At 42.1% G+C, this 15138-nt stretch overlaps 1 protein-coding gene across 1 annotated transcript in view; it reads right to left on the reverse strand.

The window, feature by feature from the left end:
• The window catches only part of Gldc (glycine decarboxylase), a 95703-nt gene that overhangs the window by 2267 nt on the left and 78298 nt on the right, over positions 1–15138 (reverse strand). Inside the window, exons 20-23 of the mRNA XM_042686705.1 lie at positions 14594–14735; positions 11966–12077; positions 3618–3713; positions 725–897 (exon numbers count right to left, since the gene is read on the reverse strand). Coding sequence (XP_042542639.1) covers positions 725–897; positions 3618–3713; positions 11966–12077; positions 14594–14735 — 523 coding nt within the window. The remainder of the gene's footprint in view (positions 1–724; positions 898–3617; positions 3714–11965; positions 12078–14593; positions 14736–15138) is intronic.

Consider the following 15138-nt stretch of genomic DNA (forward strand, 5'->3'; position numbering starts at 1 on the left):
AAAAGGAGCTCAGAGACAGTTCCCAGACCCAGAGTTCAAGCCCCAGGAGTAGAGAAAAAAAAAAAAAAAGCAAGCATATATTTATATACTGCTCTACTCTCCTGAAAAACATATCTAGCAAGGTGCCTGCCTTCTGCACGCCATTGCCCCTGCAGCCCACCTCCAGTGAGGTGGTTGTGGGCCCACAACGTAGTCTCCATTCGTGACCCTCCAGCTCATTCGTGGGCCCAACCAGAAACTTAGGCACTCTGACCAGTTACCAAATTAACATGCGTTAGTGCAGGTGCAGCACAAACCTTTCTGTAACTGGGGTTATACACATTACAAAACATCCAGGTTCAATGAAATACCAGTTCAGTTGTTCTCAGGTACCTGCCCTAAGAACGTGTGTTTATACAGTTTGTGAGCCAAATGTATAAATTCTATTTTGTTCCAATACTATGACAGTTCATCAAAGAGACACAAAAATGACAAGAATTCTACCCTGAACAGAGTCTCTCCCTCCTGTGGTGATCAACTGGGTGCATGTAAGATATATAACACCCCTATATACCTGAACAAACACTGTCAGTGTTCAAGATGGCTTATAATTAAGGACTGAGACTTTTCATCTCATTTTAGGAAAGAATACTGCTATCAATGAGAGTCCAGAAGTGGGAGCACACTGCCCAGGTGCCATTTTCTACTCAGGGAGGCTTTGAATCAACTGCCAGCAGGTACACACCTTCAGCGGATTGACCCTAGGGTCAATGCGGCCCTCCTCGACGTCAGCAATTTCCTGCCGAATGTTGATCATGGCATCACAGAATCTGTCCAGTTCTGCCTTGTCCTCTGACTCAGTGGGCTCAATCATAAGAGTCCCTGCCACAGGCCAGGACATTGTGGGAGCATGAAACCCTGCAAAAGGAGACAGAACAACTTGCCTCACTCACTCTGGCCTCTCCCAGATTGGAAAAGCCTCTCTCTCTCTCTCTCACAACTACCAAAAGAAATACATTTGCATGCGTACACATGGAGATTCATGTCTGTGCTGCTTGTAGAAGAAAAACAAAAACAAACAATATCCCACAATGGGGAATTAGCAAATTTTACAGAACACCTCTTCAATAAATATACAACCACTGAAAAGAACATACATTATTTTATTTATTTATTCATGCATTCATTTATTTTTGGGGGGTCGTGGGGCTTGAATTCTGGGTCTGGGCACTGATCCTGAGCTCCTCAGCTCAAGGAAAGTGCTTTACCACTTGAGCCATAGCACCACTTCCAGTTTTCTGGTGGTTTATTGGAGAGAAGAGTCTCACAGAGTTTCCTGCCCCGGCTGGCTTTAGACCTCGATCCTCAGATCTCAGCCTCCTGAGTAGTTAGGAGGATTACAGGCATGAGCCACTGGTGCCAGTTACATTCATTTTCTTTTATTTAGATAAATATTCATTAATAATTAAGTTAAAATAAAAAAGCAAACTCTACCACCTAATATTACCCCCTCCTTTTTTTTGTGCCTACTATGTTTCACACATCAGGATAATTCTGGGCTTTAGAAATCCTATCAAATATCGTAATAGTGCTAAGAAGGGAAGGAGGGAGAGAAAGAGGGAGTTCTGCTGCCAAGTTATAGAGCTGCCAAAAAGAGATTATGAGGAGCTAGTTGCTGGTTCCATCAAGAAATGCTTTCTCAGCTGGGAGCCAGTGGCTGACACCTGAAATCCTCCCTACCAAAGGCTGAGAATCATGATTTGAAACCAGCCAGGGCAGGAAAATCTATGAGACTCTTATTGCCAATGTTTGACCAGAAAAGCCAGAAGTGGAGCTGTGGCTCAAGTGGTAAAGCACCAGCCTCAAGCACAAAAGTCCAATAGTGCCTAGGCCCTGAGTTCAAGCCCCAGGATAGACACAAAGAGAGAGAGAGAAATACTTTCATGTTTAATATTAGTGTAACTGCATAATAAGAGCCAGTGGTTCAGGCCTGTAATCTTAGCTACTCAGGAGGTTGAGGTCTGAGGATCGTGGTTCAAAGCCAGCCCAGGCAGAAAGTCCACAAGATGCTTATCTCCATAAACTATTCGGAAAACGCAGGAAAATAGCCTGTGGCCCTGTGACTCAAGTGGTATAGATGGCTAACCTTGAGCACAAAAAAGCTAAGGACAGTGCCCAGGCCCTAAGTTCAAGCCCAAGTACTGGCAAAAAAAAAAAAAATGAGTGAAGAGAAGAGTGAATCACACACATGGGATTTACATTATGATGCAGTAGTAAAACTATTAAATTTTTAAAATTCACACTCCTTAAAACAAGTCATTAAGATTCAAATAGAAATAGCATTAACACAGAGAAGGCAAAGTTCTCTCCACCTTCATATTATCTGAGAGTTAAAGATCTTTGATATTATTATTCATAATACTAATGTTATGTTAATGAAGGAATGAAGGCTGTGTTAAATAACACATAATATACCAATAAGACTCCCACATCTATCAAAGAAAGGTACTTTTTCTTTTTTGGTTTGTTGATCATGGGGCTTGAATTCAGGGCCTGAGCTTTTGTGCTCAAGGCTAGTGCTCTACCATTTGGGGCTACAGTGTCACTTCCATTTTTCTGGTGGTTAATTGGAGATAAGAGTTTCAAGGTCCTTGGTAAGAAATGTATGCATTATCCTGCCCATGTAATTGTAACCCCTCTGTACAGAATGTTCTCATATAAAATAAAATAAAATTTAAAAAAAAAAAAAAAAAAAAAGAGTTTCAAGGTCTTTCCTGGCCAGGCTGGCTTTGAACCGTGATCCTCAGATCTCAGCCTCCTGAGTAGCTAGGATTACAGGCATGAGCCACTGGCACCTAGTGAAAGGTGCATTTTCTTTTTTTTTTTTTTTTTTTAAGTAAGAATTACTTATTCAATAGATTCCTTCATTTATTGACAAATTTAGTTCAAAATTCCATTCATTTATTTTTTTTATTGTGAAAATACCGTACAGAGGGGTTACAATTAAATGGGCAAGGTAATGAGTACATCTCTTATCAAGTATTGTTGCCTCCTCCTTCGTTTCCCCTTCCCACCTCTTCCCATCTCTGCCCTCCTGCCCCCCCACTTGCGTTCCCCTGCCCCCCCACCTGCGTTCCCCCACCCCCCAAAGGTGCATTTTCTTTGTAGAACCAATACGCACCTATTTTCTTCCATCTCTGAAACAGCTCTTCCATGGCCAGAGTGGTTCTAGAACTCCAGTGCCCTTTTGTGTCTACACTTCTACAGATTATTTGTTCTACCTCATTCCCTATTCTACCAACTTATATTTTCATGGGCTCTGTTTATGGGATGCAGGATAGGAGTAAGAATTTATCAGAAACACTAGCAACGAACAGCAATTATTTGCTTGGAATTTAAAAATTAAAGATAGGTTTTCCGGGCTGTGAGGGATGCAATCTATGTTTTAATATCTTTAGAAGAGCAGAGCCAGTATCAGAGTGGAAAGTTTTTCATTATTATTTTAAAGGTTGCTAAAGTCTAGGCTCCCCATTTATTCCACGGATCAATTTACTGTGATGCCTATACGTTCTGTTTGTGCTTTGAGGAAGTAATTCAAAGCCAGCAAGGCCAGCTGCATGAATGTCTCGGCCACTTACCGTAATCCTGGAGTCTCTTGGCTACATCCACTGCCTCAATATTTGCAGACTTTTTGAAGGGCCTTAAGTCCAAAATAAACTCATGAGCCACATAACCTGTCCAGGAAAATGGGTTTAGCTCAAGATTAGTATCGGCTTGCTGTTTTACCCAAGTAAATGATTCAGCTCTTTATGAATATCTGTGAGGATCAAGAGACTAAGAACATTCGGTAAGTTTCTCTTATATTAAGAAAAAAGATTTCATGTAATCTTAGTACATTGTATGTCTGATTGGCAATGACTTAATGGAAGATGGAAAGCATTACTGAAACATTCCACCAGAGATGTCTGGAGATGAGATTATTTCTACTCTGAGAACCTTAAAACTACTTGGAACAATATGCATGTCTTCACATTCCTGGTCCTTTATTTCTAGAAATAAAGATCAGTTGATACCCTGCAGCGACTTTATCCTCAATGTCAAATAACTGTTTCTTCTGAATATATGAAAATATTTTTAAAAAATAGAACAGATATGGAATTTTATATGATTTCTTCAAAGTAGCTTGTGAAGTTTTGATTTCAAGCTTCAGACTGAGAATTAAAAATAGGCAGCATTGTCAAGCTGGGCACCAGTGAGCGATTCACGCCTGTAATCCTAGTTACTTCGGAAGCTAAGAGCTGAGGCAGCCCATGCAGAAAACCTCATGAGATTCTTATGGCCAATTAATCATTGAAAAGCTGAAAAGTGGTAGGGTACTATTCTTGAGTGAAAAAAAAAATCTCAGTGCACAAGCCCTGAGTTCAAGTCCCAGGACCAGTACCAAAAAAAAGATACTATCAAACAAGACACCAGGAGTGGCGAGGAGTTCATGGTAGTGTGGGACAGCTCACTTTGTTCTAGTTTCTCTAGGCCCAGGAAGCGACCTCCTCAGCATGAGCTACTAACTGATGAGGATAAAGCAGTAAGTCAGCATTTAGACAACAAAACAACATTCCTTCCCAGATTTTGTGGTCCACCAACTGATGTTTCCTTTGAGGAAAGTTTCTATCCAAGAGATGTGAACGTATCCTTTTTAACCTGCTTTCCTAACTCTCACCCAACAGTGAATCAATCCACTTATAGACTGGCAGAGCAGACCTGAGTTCTCAAGCTTGGGAAGAATAGCTCCAATAACAACAACGAACAGCTCAATACTCAGCTCCACTAACAGCCTCAGAGTTGAAGAGGAGTGTGTGTGAACCACTTGCCTTCTGTATAATGAATAAACTGGGATAGATTGCCTTTGCTTGTAAAGTATCTGAGAATCAGAATACATCTGATCTGCATATTTTTTAAAAATATGCTTTCAGGACTGGGAATGTGGCTGAGTGGTAGAGTGCTTGCCTAGTACGCATGACGCCCTGGGTTTAATTCCTCAGTACCACATACCCAGAAAAGGCTGGAAGTAACACTAGGGCTCTAGTGGCAGAGCATAGCCTTGAGCAAAAAGAAGCTCAGGGACAGAGCCCAGGCCCTGCGTTCAAGCTCCAGGAGTGGCCAAAAAAAAAAAGAAAAGAAAAATATGCTTTCTAACAATAGTGGAGATGAATCAGTTAAACGTGTGAACAAAAGCAGTCAGGGTATTTACTATGTAAAAAAATGAACTATGAGACTTGTGGGCAAGGACAGAAGGGGGAAAGCAAAGGAAGGGGTGACATTGTCCAAGAAAAATTGTACTCATTATCTGAATGGACTTGAAACCCTTCTGTACAACTCCTTAATAACAGCAATGAAATTATTTTTTTTAAGTGTGATTCAAAAGGAGAAGAAAGAAATAACCAGCGGAATGTTTCAGAAGGAAACCATGAAATTTTTTCAAAACCTTACTGTTCATTTCAGGCCTCCTAAATGCCCAGCTACACGTCACCCTTTTAGACTCCAATGGCTCTGACGGACATGCAGAGAAGAGGGGTGGGGGGATGGGATGTCAGCGTGGGAGGAGATGCTGGAGTTGCTTGGCAGGGTGAGAGGAGTCTTCCAAGCAGAGGTTTGGTAATAGCTGAAAGGCACCAATCAGCCAAGCCCAACCCAGCACTGCTAATACCAAGACTTTATCTGCAGAGGTCCCCACCACAGCCAAGTGGTTTGGGAAGGGCTCCATTTCAAACATGAGGCTCAGATGTTATTTTCTGAATCCATACTCTGTTGCATCAGATGGAAACTGTAGTACGATTTCAGCAGCTCTTTCTACGTAAGCACTGGAAGGGGTGAAATTTAAACTTGGAGGTGTCACAGCCAAATTCCGAGATGCTAATCTTTGTTTCTTTTAAGAGAAGATCAACCAATTTCTTATGACACATGAGACAGGGCAATCTGAAATTGTGTAAATTGATCAGTGGAGATTTTCTTTTTTTTTTTTTTTGTCAGTTGTGGGGCTTGAACTCTGGTCCTGGGCTCTGTTCCTGAGCTTTTCAGCTCAGGACGAGCATTTTACCACTTGAGCCACAGTGTTAGTTCTGGTTTTCTGGTGGTTAATTGGAGATAAGAGACTCACACAGTTTCCTGCCCAGGCAGGCTTTGAACATCAATCCTCAGATCTCAGCCTCCAGGCGTGAGCCAATGGCCCCTAGCTAGATCCTTTGTGCCTGGGTTTACATGTGCATCCTATCTCCACCAAAAGATCACGAGCTGTTACCTTGATGAGTTACTGTTTCTCCTTTCTTTCCCCTCTCCCTGTGTACTGTCTCTCTCTTTTTCCAGGGTCTTGCTATGTAACCCAGGTTGGTCTTGAAAATATGATCTCTCTGCCTCAGCTTCCTGAGGTCTACACCACCACTCCTGGCTTTCTTTCTACCTTTTCTTGACTTTTTTTTTTTTTTGACCAGTCGTGGGGCTTGAACTCTGGGCTTAGGCGCTCTTCAGCTCAAGGCGAGCGCTCTACCGCTTTGAGCCACAGCATCACTTCTGGTTTTCTGGTGGTTTATTGGAGATAAGAGTCTCACAGACTTTCCTGCCTGGCCAGGCTTTGAACTGGGATCCTCAGATCTCAGCCTCCAGAGTAGCTAGGATTACAGGTGTGAGCCACTGGCATGCAGCTGAGATTTTCATTTTTATGGATTAGCTGTTTATTGCGGGTCTAACAGGACTGGGAAGTGGAGGGTGTGAGGATGGAAAAGCCAAGTAAAAAGTAGCCTGGTTCTTGTGTTGGAACCAAGTTCCCCCCTCAGGTACTGGCATACTGGGAATCTGAAAACAACATGGGAATGTGTGATGTGAAAACAGGGCTTCTCAAAACCCTCCCTGAGAGCAGAGACTAGACCTTACTAACTCAACATCCTCAAAGAGCTTGTCTAGGAATGCTGGAACTTGGTAATTACTTTGGAAAGGCTGAGTGACAATCAGTTCCTTAGCTCTTCAGTGGCAATCCAGAGACCATGACTCACCAAGTCAACACTCCAGCCGGTTTTCCTGACAACAGGTCAGATACTTAGCCTTGGATTCAGCAGGGTCACTAGCAAGAGGGGGATACAAGGGCCCGGCAGCCTTTAAGACCACCTGGAAACCCCTGTAGGAACAGGAATTTGTCTAAAGTAAAAACTGGGCAGGAATATAGGAATCTAAAAGGTTCAATGCTGCTGTACTAACAAAGTCAGCCACTCCTGCTGACAGAAACTGCCTTTGGATCTCAAAGTAAGCTATGACTTCACAAAATATGACATCAGTGAAGTTTTGTTTCCTGCTTTTAGTTTATTTATTTATTTTTGCCAGTCCTAGGGCTTGAACTCAGGGCCTGGGCACTGTTCCTTAGCTTCTTTTGCTCAAGGCTAGTGCTCTATCACTTGAGCCACAGCACCACTTCCAGCTTTCTCTGTGTATGTGATTCTGAGGAATGGAATCCAGGGCTTCCTGCATGTGAGGCAAGCACTCTACCACTAACCCACGTTCCCAGCCCCTAGTTTTGTGGATTTTTTTTTTAAATCCTCTATGGGGCTCATGCCTGTACTTCTAGCTATTCAAGAGGCTGAGATCTAAGGATCTTAGTTCAAAATCAGCCCACACAGGAAAGTCTATGAGAATCTTATTTACAATTAGCTAGCAAAAAGCTGGAAGTAGAGTTGTGATTCAAGTGGTAGAGTGTTAGCCTTGAGCAAAAAAGTTCAGGGACAATGCTCAAGCCTCAGGATTAACACAAAAATGTATTAAAAATCCTCCTTCAAGGTTTATTACCTTAGGGCTCGGGGAATGGCTCAAATGGTGGAGCACTTGTTTGGGAAGCATGATGCCCTGATTTCAAACCCAGGCCCCACAAATAAATAAAGTACCACCCTAAGCTATAATTCCAGTAAGTCAGGAGAATAAACCAGAACGATTATGAGTTTGAGGCCAGCTTGGTAGTGAAGCCAGTAGGGATAGGGATGGAGAAATAGGAGAGGAGAGGGGCAGGGGATCTTACTTGAAGTCATTTCTTTCTTTCTTCAACCTAGTAGAATAAATAATTGGCTCTCTATCCCAATTGTTCCTGTCACTTCTTACTTCAAAAAACCATAAACCCTGAAGGTTTAACTGGTATTCAAATCTCTCATAGAAATGGCTCATAGAAGCAAGACTGGAGTTCATTAAAATGATTGCCTCATAGTCATCCCTAATTCCAACGTCCGATTTAGAGCTGGTAAATATGTCTTCTAATATTGCCTACACATTTTAGAATACAATGTGTTTACTGGAACATTTCTATTTTGGGCACTCAGGAGGTACACTGGCGCTTGGTTTTTAGGACATAAAATACTGTCTCAAATTGTGAAATGAATGTGTTTACCAGACCATCATGAGACAATTTTTGGTTTCTTGAACTTTGGGATTGAGTAATGAAGTCTGTAATCACCAATTTATTTCTGCTTGGGATAAAAACTATTTGTTATTTAATTCTTAAGTAAAATGTCAAAACAAATGGAAATTTCATCCATCTCTTTGGACTGCAAATCCCCATAAGGCAAGGAGAATCTGCGCCTAAACAACTATGCAAATGTAAGCACATATTTGTCCCTCTCTCTTCTCTCCTGAGACACTATAACCATCATGACTCAGTTTAGAAAACTAGTGAGTGCTGTGGCTCATGCCTGTAATCGTAGCTACTCAGGAGACTGAGATCTGAGGATCACAGTTTGAAGCCAGCCAGGGCAGGAAAGTTCATGAGACTCTTATCTCCAAAAAGTGGGTCTGTGGTTCAAGTGGTAGAGCTCTAGCCTTAAGAGAAAAAACTCAGGGGACACAAGCAGGCCCTGAGTTCAAGACCTAGACCAGGCACAAAATACAGACAAAAAGCTAAACTACACTGCACAAATTGTGGTCATATTAAGTCACTGAATTGTGTACTTTCAATAGGCAAATGGCTTCATGCTTTTGTATTTTCTAAAATTCTTATATTAAGCAATATTCATCACTTGAAAAACTACGCAAATATTTAAGCCAATCTTTAAAGTAATTATACAAATGGGACAGGCTTCACAGCACAGGAACTATATTTGAATTAATTAGTACCTCTAATAGCTTCTTTCATACCCACTTCAGATAGTTTATTGTCCACCACTTTTTTCCCCTGAGGAATGTTCCTAATCAGAGCTCCTGATTAGTTCTCTATTTTCAAACTCTAGAACCACCTCTCTGGATTTATTGTACTGATAAGGTCAGACCAGCCTTTAAATTATAGATCACAGCTGTAGATGCACATTCTGTGTGGGCTGGAAGAAACAAGAGCTCGACAGTATCGCTGCGCTGTTGCCAAAGGTCTGGGCCAGCTGGTGACTGATTTCTGCTCTATTTCTATTCTATAGGTCTGCCTGACTCTATTCCCTCCCCTTTGCCAGGAGCTTCCATTCACTTTGTTGTCACATGTAAAAAGAACACATAATGCCATTCTGTTGAGACAGCCTTACAAAACTTCCCCAAACCATAAAAGTCCCCTTTTTCTTCCTACATTGTCTGTTAAGCCCCTTTCCATTTCTGCTCATTTTCTATATCACCATTCTGCCCAAACTACTTTCAACCAAAGGCTTCATTGTTGAAGATAAAGGTTCTCTTTAAACTGCCTAATATCAAGATGAACTTTACTCATAATCTGACTTGAGTTGAAACCTCTTAATATAACTACCTAAAAGTAAAAAAACAAAAAACAAAAAACTCAGCCAGGCCTGGTGGCTTACACCTATAATCCTAGCTACTCAGGAGGTTGATCTGAGGATGATGGTTCAAAGCCAGCCCAAGCAGCAAAGTCCATGAGACTCTTATCTCCAATAAACTATTCAGAAAAGACCAGAAGTGGCTCTGTGGATCAAGTGGTAGAGCATTAGCCTTGAGTCAAAGAAGCTAAGGGTCAGACCCCAGACCCCTGAGTTCCAGCCCCAGGACTGATACAAAAAAAAAAAAAAGTTCATATCACAAAACCAGACATATCATTCATACCTTAATGAAGCCAGGTGAAATATAAATACTCAAACTAAATAATATAAAATTAAATTAACATTAGCCTCATGCCTTTTACAGTCTGCCTCTGGTTCTCCTGTTATACAAAACCTCTTGCTGACTGCATGGGGGAAGGCCAGGCGTGGGCACTGAGGAAATGAAGCAGACACTAACCTGCCCTTCTGGAGGATGAGGTCTGCCATGGAGGGACAGACACCCCTGGGGGAGAATAACTGTTCTGGGCAGGGAGCTAAGAGGAGGCAGGTGCATTCTCCAACAGGAAAGGGAGGCTTGAGGGAGGAGGTGGAGCCAGAACCAAAGCAGGCTTTCCAGGAAGAGGAACTAGAGAGCCCCGTCGCAGTGCATCTGCTGGCCTGTACAGGTGCTTTGCTCTCATTTCTCAGAAGTAAATCCTAGAGACTGCACATTGGATTCTGTGGCTCTAATCAAAAATCTGCAAAAAGCCAGGCATCAGTGCCGGTGGCTCATGTCTGTCATCCTAGCTACTCAGGAGACTAAGATCTGAGGATCGAGGTTCAAAGCTAGCCCAGGCAGGAAAGTCTGTCAGACTCTTTTTTTCTTTTTCTTTTTTTTTTTTTTTTGGGGGGGGGGGGGTGGTCATGGGGCCTGAACTCTGGGCCTGGGCGCTGTCCCTCAGCTCTTCAGCTCAAGGCTAGCACTCTACCACTTGAGCCATAGCGCTACTTCCGGCTTTTTTCTTTTTGCTTATGTGGTGCTGAGGAATCGAACCCAGGGCCTCATGCATGCAAGGTAAGTGCTCTACCACTGAGCCACCTTCCCAGTCCCATCTGTCAGATTCATCTCCAATAAACCACCAGAAAAGTGGAGAAGTAGAGCTGTGGCTCAGGTGTTAAAGCTCTAGCCTTGAGCTGAAGAGCTGAAGCACAGCACCTAGGCCCAGAGTTCAAGCCCCATGACAGACAAAAAAAAAAAAAAAAAATCTGTAAAAAAAAAAAACAAAAACAACTTGCCTGAAATTTCTCCTTTACACTGAACTAATTAACTACATCCAAATGGTTCTACTTTGAAGTACCTGTCCACGTACCATTCTCTTAATGATTTTCCATCTTTTAATGAACCCTGTAATGCCCTCACTATAGTGGCTGTGATCTGGATCAAAACAAAGTCGAGAGCTTTCCAACACCTCAGTTCCAGGCTACCATTCTACCCTTACCCTCATTGTTCCTTCCCCTCTTACCAGCCTTAAACTCACCAATACTCAGGCCATTCAGCAAGTCCCTTTTTTTCTGGCTTACTCTGTATCTGTCTACTCAGGACCTGGCCTGCATATTTTCCTTCCAGACTCATCTCAAATAACTGCTTTCAGAAGGCTCGCTCATCCATCCTACCCTGCTTCTAAATTGTTCTGCATTCTTGGGACAACTTTGTAGCACTTTATAGGTCATGGTTTTTCTGTGTATATCTCTCAGTGGTGCGGGGTCCTTGTTGAATTGGGCAGTGTAGACTAAATGCTTAAGAAAGTCTTGTGTATAGTGACGCTATTGACTAACTTGAAGTTATTTTCAAGAACACTACACCTTTCTCTGGTGTGAGTTAAGAAATAGAAGTTTTTCTCCCTAGCAGGGCACTAGTGGCTCACGCCTGTAATCCTAGCTACTCAGGAGGCTGAGAGCTGAGGATTGTGGTTCAAAGCCAGCCTGGGCAGGAAATTCGTGAGACTCTTCATTTCCAGTTAACACCAGAAAACCAGAAGTGGCACTGTGGCTCAAATGGTAGAACACTCACCCTCAGCTGAAGAGCTCAGGGACAGTGCCCAAGCCCAGAGTTCAAATCCCACGACTGACAAAAAAAGAAAAAAAAAGAAGTTTCTCTCCCTTTTCACAAAACCACACCTAGGTCAAACTTACTTTGACAAAGGGAAAAAGCAACATGAATTAATACTTGCCTCTTGCACCCCTAAAAAGGACTCTATAGTGTTTTTCTAATCGCTTGGCCATGTAGTTGGCATTTAATATAGCCATTTCCGTGGCCTGTTTAAGGCCCTTGCCTCCCATCATCTGCAACAAAGAAAAAGAGTCATTATTCACTGAACAGGTGAGCCCAACTACACACCACTAGATAAATCCCACCAAAAACAAAAAGGACATCAGTCTACCATAACTGTGGATTAAAGATAAATGGATAATTCCCCTAGGAAAGACCTGTCAGTCTGTCTAGGCCTGAAATAATTTTAGGTTTTCTCTGATAAGCATTAATTTTATATTTTTAAGAAGCCATAGGATGGGCACCAGTGGCTCACACCTGTAATCCTAGGTACTCAGGAGGCTAAGATCTGAGAATCATGGTTCTGTTAGTCCAGGTAGTAGACTCTTTTCCAATTAACTCCTAAAAAGCTGGAAGTAGAGCTATGTCTCAAGTGATAAAGGGCCAGCTTTGAGCAAAAAAGCTCAAGGACAGCACCCAAGCTCAGTTCAAGCCCTAGAATTGGCACATGCACGCGTGAGCGCGCGCACACACACACACACACACACACACCCATAGTACCAATGCTTATAATGGGGAAAGTTGGCTACTATTATTAGAGCTGTTATTAGGTTTCTGTTTGTGAAATTGAGGTATCTTGGCCAATGACAGGAATCCCAGGAGATCTCAGTCAAAATCTCCAGCAAATTGATTTTGTATGGTTTGATTCCTATGGTCCACCAGTGGAGGCTGTTTACATTTTAACTGCCAGGTTCAATATTATCTTTTTCTGGTCCCTGCAATGATCTGGGGTAAACATCACTAGGAAGGAATTTAAAATGAAGATTATGTAGATTTTCATTGCCAAGGGAGCTCATAAACGATTGCAGTTCAACTTATATCAAATTTATAACTAGGTTAAACACCAAATAAAACAACAGTAGTACTCAAGTATAAAGTAAGGAGAAGACATGTGTCTCTCCCAGGCTAGTGAAGAAGGGATTCCTATAGTAAAAGTTAGAACTTGACTTGGAAAATTTAAAAGAGCAGAATTTGGATAGGCAGAAAAAAAGGAGAATGTACTCCAAGCAAATAGAATAACAAAAGCCAAGGTGCTTGAAAAGGTTAAAATTTGTTTGTGATTTATAAATAAGTATCACCATCCCACAATACTGTGAAATTTATGTAATCACTTAATCTCAATTTAAAAAAAAAAAAGCCAAGGTGCAGAAACAGGCACATAGCGACACCAAGGAGTCCCTGCAGGTGAGGCAGTTGGTGACGGCGCCCTTTCTAGGAAGGACATCGATTTGGTTCAGCCTCTCAACCCGTATATCAGAGTCACCAAATCTTTCTCAAGATACTGACATGTATCCAAGCCCAACTCCACATACATTGAGGTGTATTTTTTTAAACTCTGAAATGGGGCCAAGCATATGCCAGTGAGAACCAGCAGCAAGGAGGCTAGGAAACTGGGAGAGGCAGAGGGATCTTAGCAGAAGTGGAATGTCCTAGATCAATTGTGGCAAGCGCAGAAGAGGCTCATAAGAGATTCTGGTGAATAACAACCATCTGAAATAGGAGAAGACCCAAGGTTGCAGAGCTAGCTGAAACACTGCTTTATTTACTTAATTTTTAAACTGAAGCTGTGTCTGATTTTCCAGGCATATGGCCAAACTAGCCTCAGGATATTTATTTTCTATATGTGAGAAATAATCTCCAATCCAAATACATTCACACAAATAACCCAGATTTTCAGAATCCAGGGATCAAAGGGATATGACAATTTGATTCTGTTTGCAGTGAAACAGATCTTTATTCTGATTGTTTTAGTTACTACTATTTGCAAAACAACTTGAGTATTATTTTAAACAGCAGGTCCCAATCTCTGGAGTACACAACAGTTGCTCCAGCTGTTGAGAACCTTTCCATTAAAAATGTTAAAACGTAAGCCAGGCACCCAGTGGCTCACACCTATAATCTTAGGTAGAAGACTGAGATCAGAGGATTGTTCTTTGAAGCCCCAGAAGTTCCTGAGACTCTTATATCCAATTACCCACCAAAAACCTGGAAGTAGAGCTGTGGCTCAAATGGTAGAGTTGGAGATAAAAGTCTCAAAGACATTTCTGTCCAGGCTGACTTTGAATCACGATCCTCAGAACTCAGCTTCTTGAGTAGATAAGATTACAGATGTGAGCCACCAGTGCCTGGCCAAGCCAAAGAGCTTTTGAAGCAATTTTCTGCTACTTTTTGTATTATCCTCCAGACTGCCAAGAATATAGTCCTAAAATTTCTACCAGGATCTCAATGAATGTGCACTACTTTTCACTGCAAGGAGCTAAAGCCTTCAGGAAACCAAATGTTGTGTCCAGAACATCCACATGACTCATGGGACTTAAGTGTGTCTAGAAAATGGCTGTGGTGCACCAGTTTCTGTGACGCTAAACCCAGTATGAGACCACAGTGGAAACAGCACAACAAATAAGAGATGAAATGGATTTTAGCTATCTCCGTAGGAAGATTTTTTTTCCATCTGTCATCAGCAATCTCAAATCATGGGTTCTATCATTTTTTTAACCCATATTCAGCCAAACAGGTTCTCAGGGCTCACCTTAATGTAGGCCCATGAAATGGGCAAGATGGAACTGGAGCCCCATGGGGCTGCACTAATGGTCCCAACAGGCCACGTAGTCTCATCTGACTTCATTGAAACAATGGGGTGACTGGGCAGAAAGGGAGCAAGATGCTTCTTCCTGGAATACATTCAGGAAATGTACCAAGATGCAGTCGTAGCAAACACAAATTCTAGGCCCTCTCAGGAAGCCCTATTTCTTTCTGAGTTTTTGGTTTTGTTTTGTTTTTGGTGCCAGTACTGGGGCTTGAGCTCAAGGCCTGGGCACTTGCCCTGGGCTTTTTGTGTTCAAGGCTAGCACTCTTATCATTTGGGCCACAGCTCCCGTTCTAGCCTTTTCTAATTGTTAACTAGAGATAAGAGTCTTATGGATTTTCCTGCCCAGGCGGCCTTCAGACCAGGTCCAATGCCTTTTATCCAATTCATTCTCAATGGAACTATTAGCTATTTTTTAAAGAGAGAAACAGAAGCTTCAACATCTAGATTCAAGTCTGAAATATACTTCCCAGCACCAATATTGCAGT

Source organism: Dipodomys spectabilis, unplaced genomic scaffold (genome assembly GCF_019054845.1).
Source record: "Dipodomys spectabilis isolate Male_0828 unplaced genomic scaffold, ASM1905484v1 ptg000098l, whole genome shotgun sequence".
NCBI lineage: Eukaryota > Metazoa > Chordata > Mammalia > Rodentia > Heteromyidae > Dipodomys > Dipodomys spectabilis.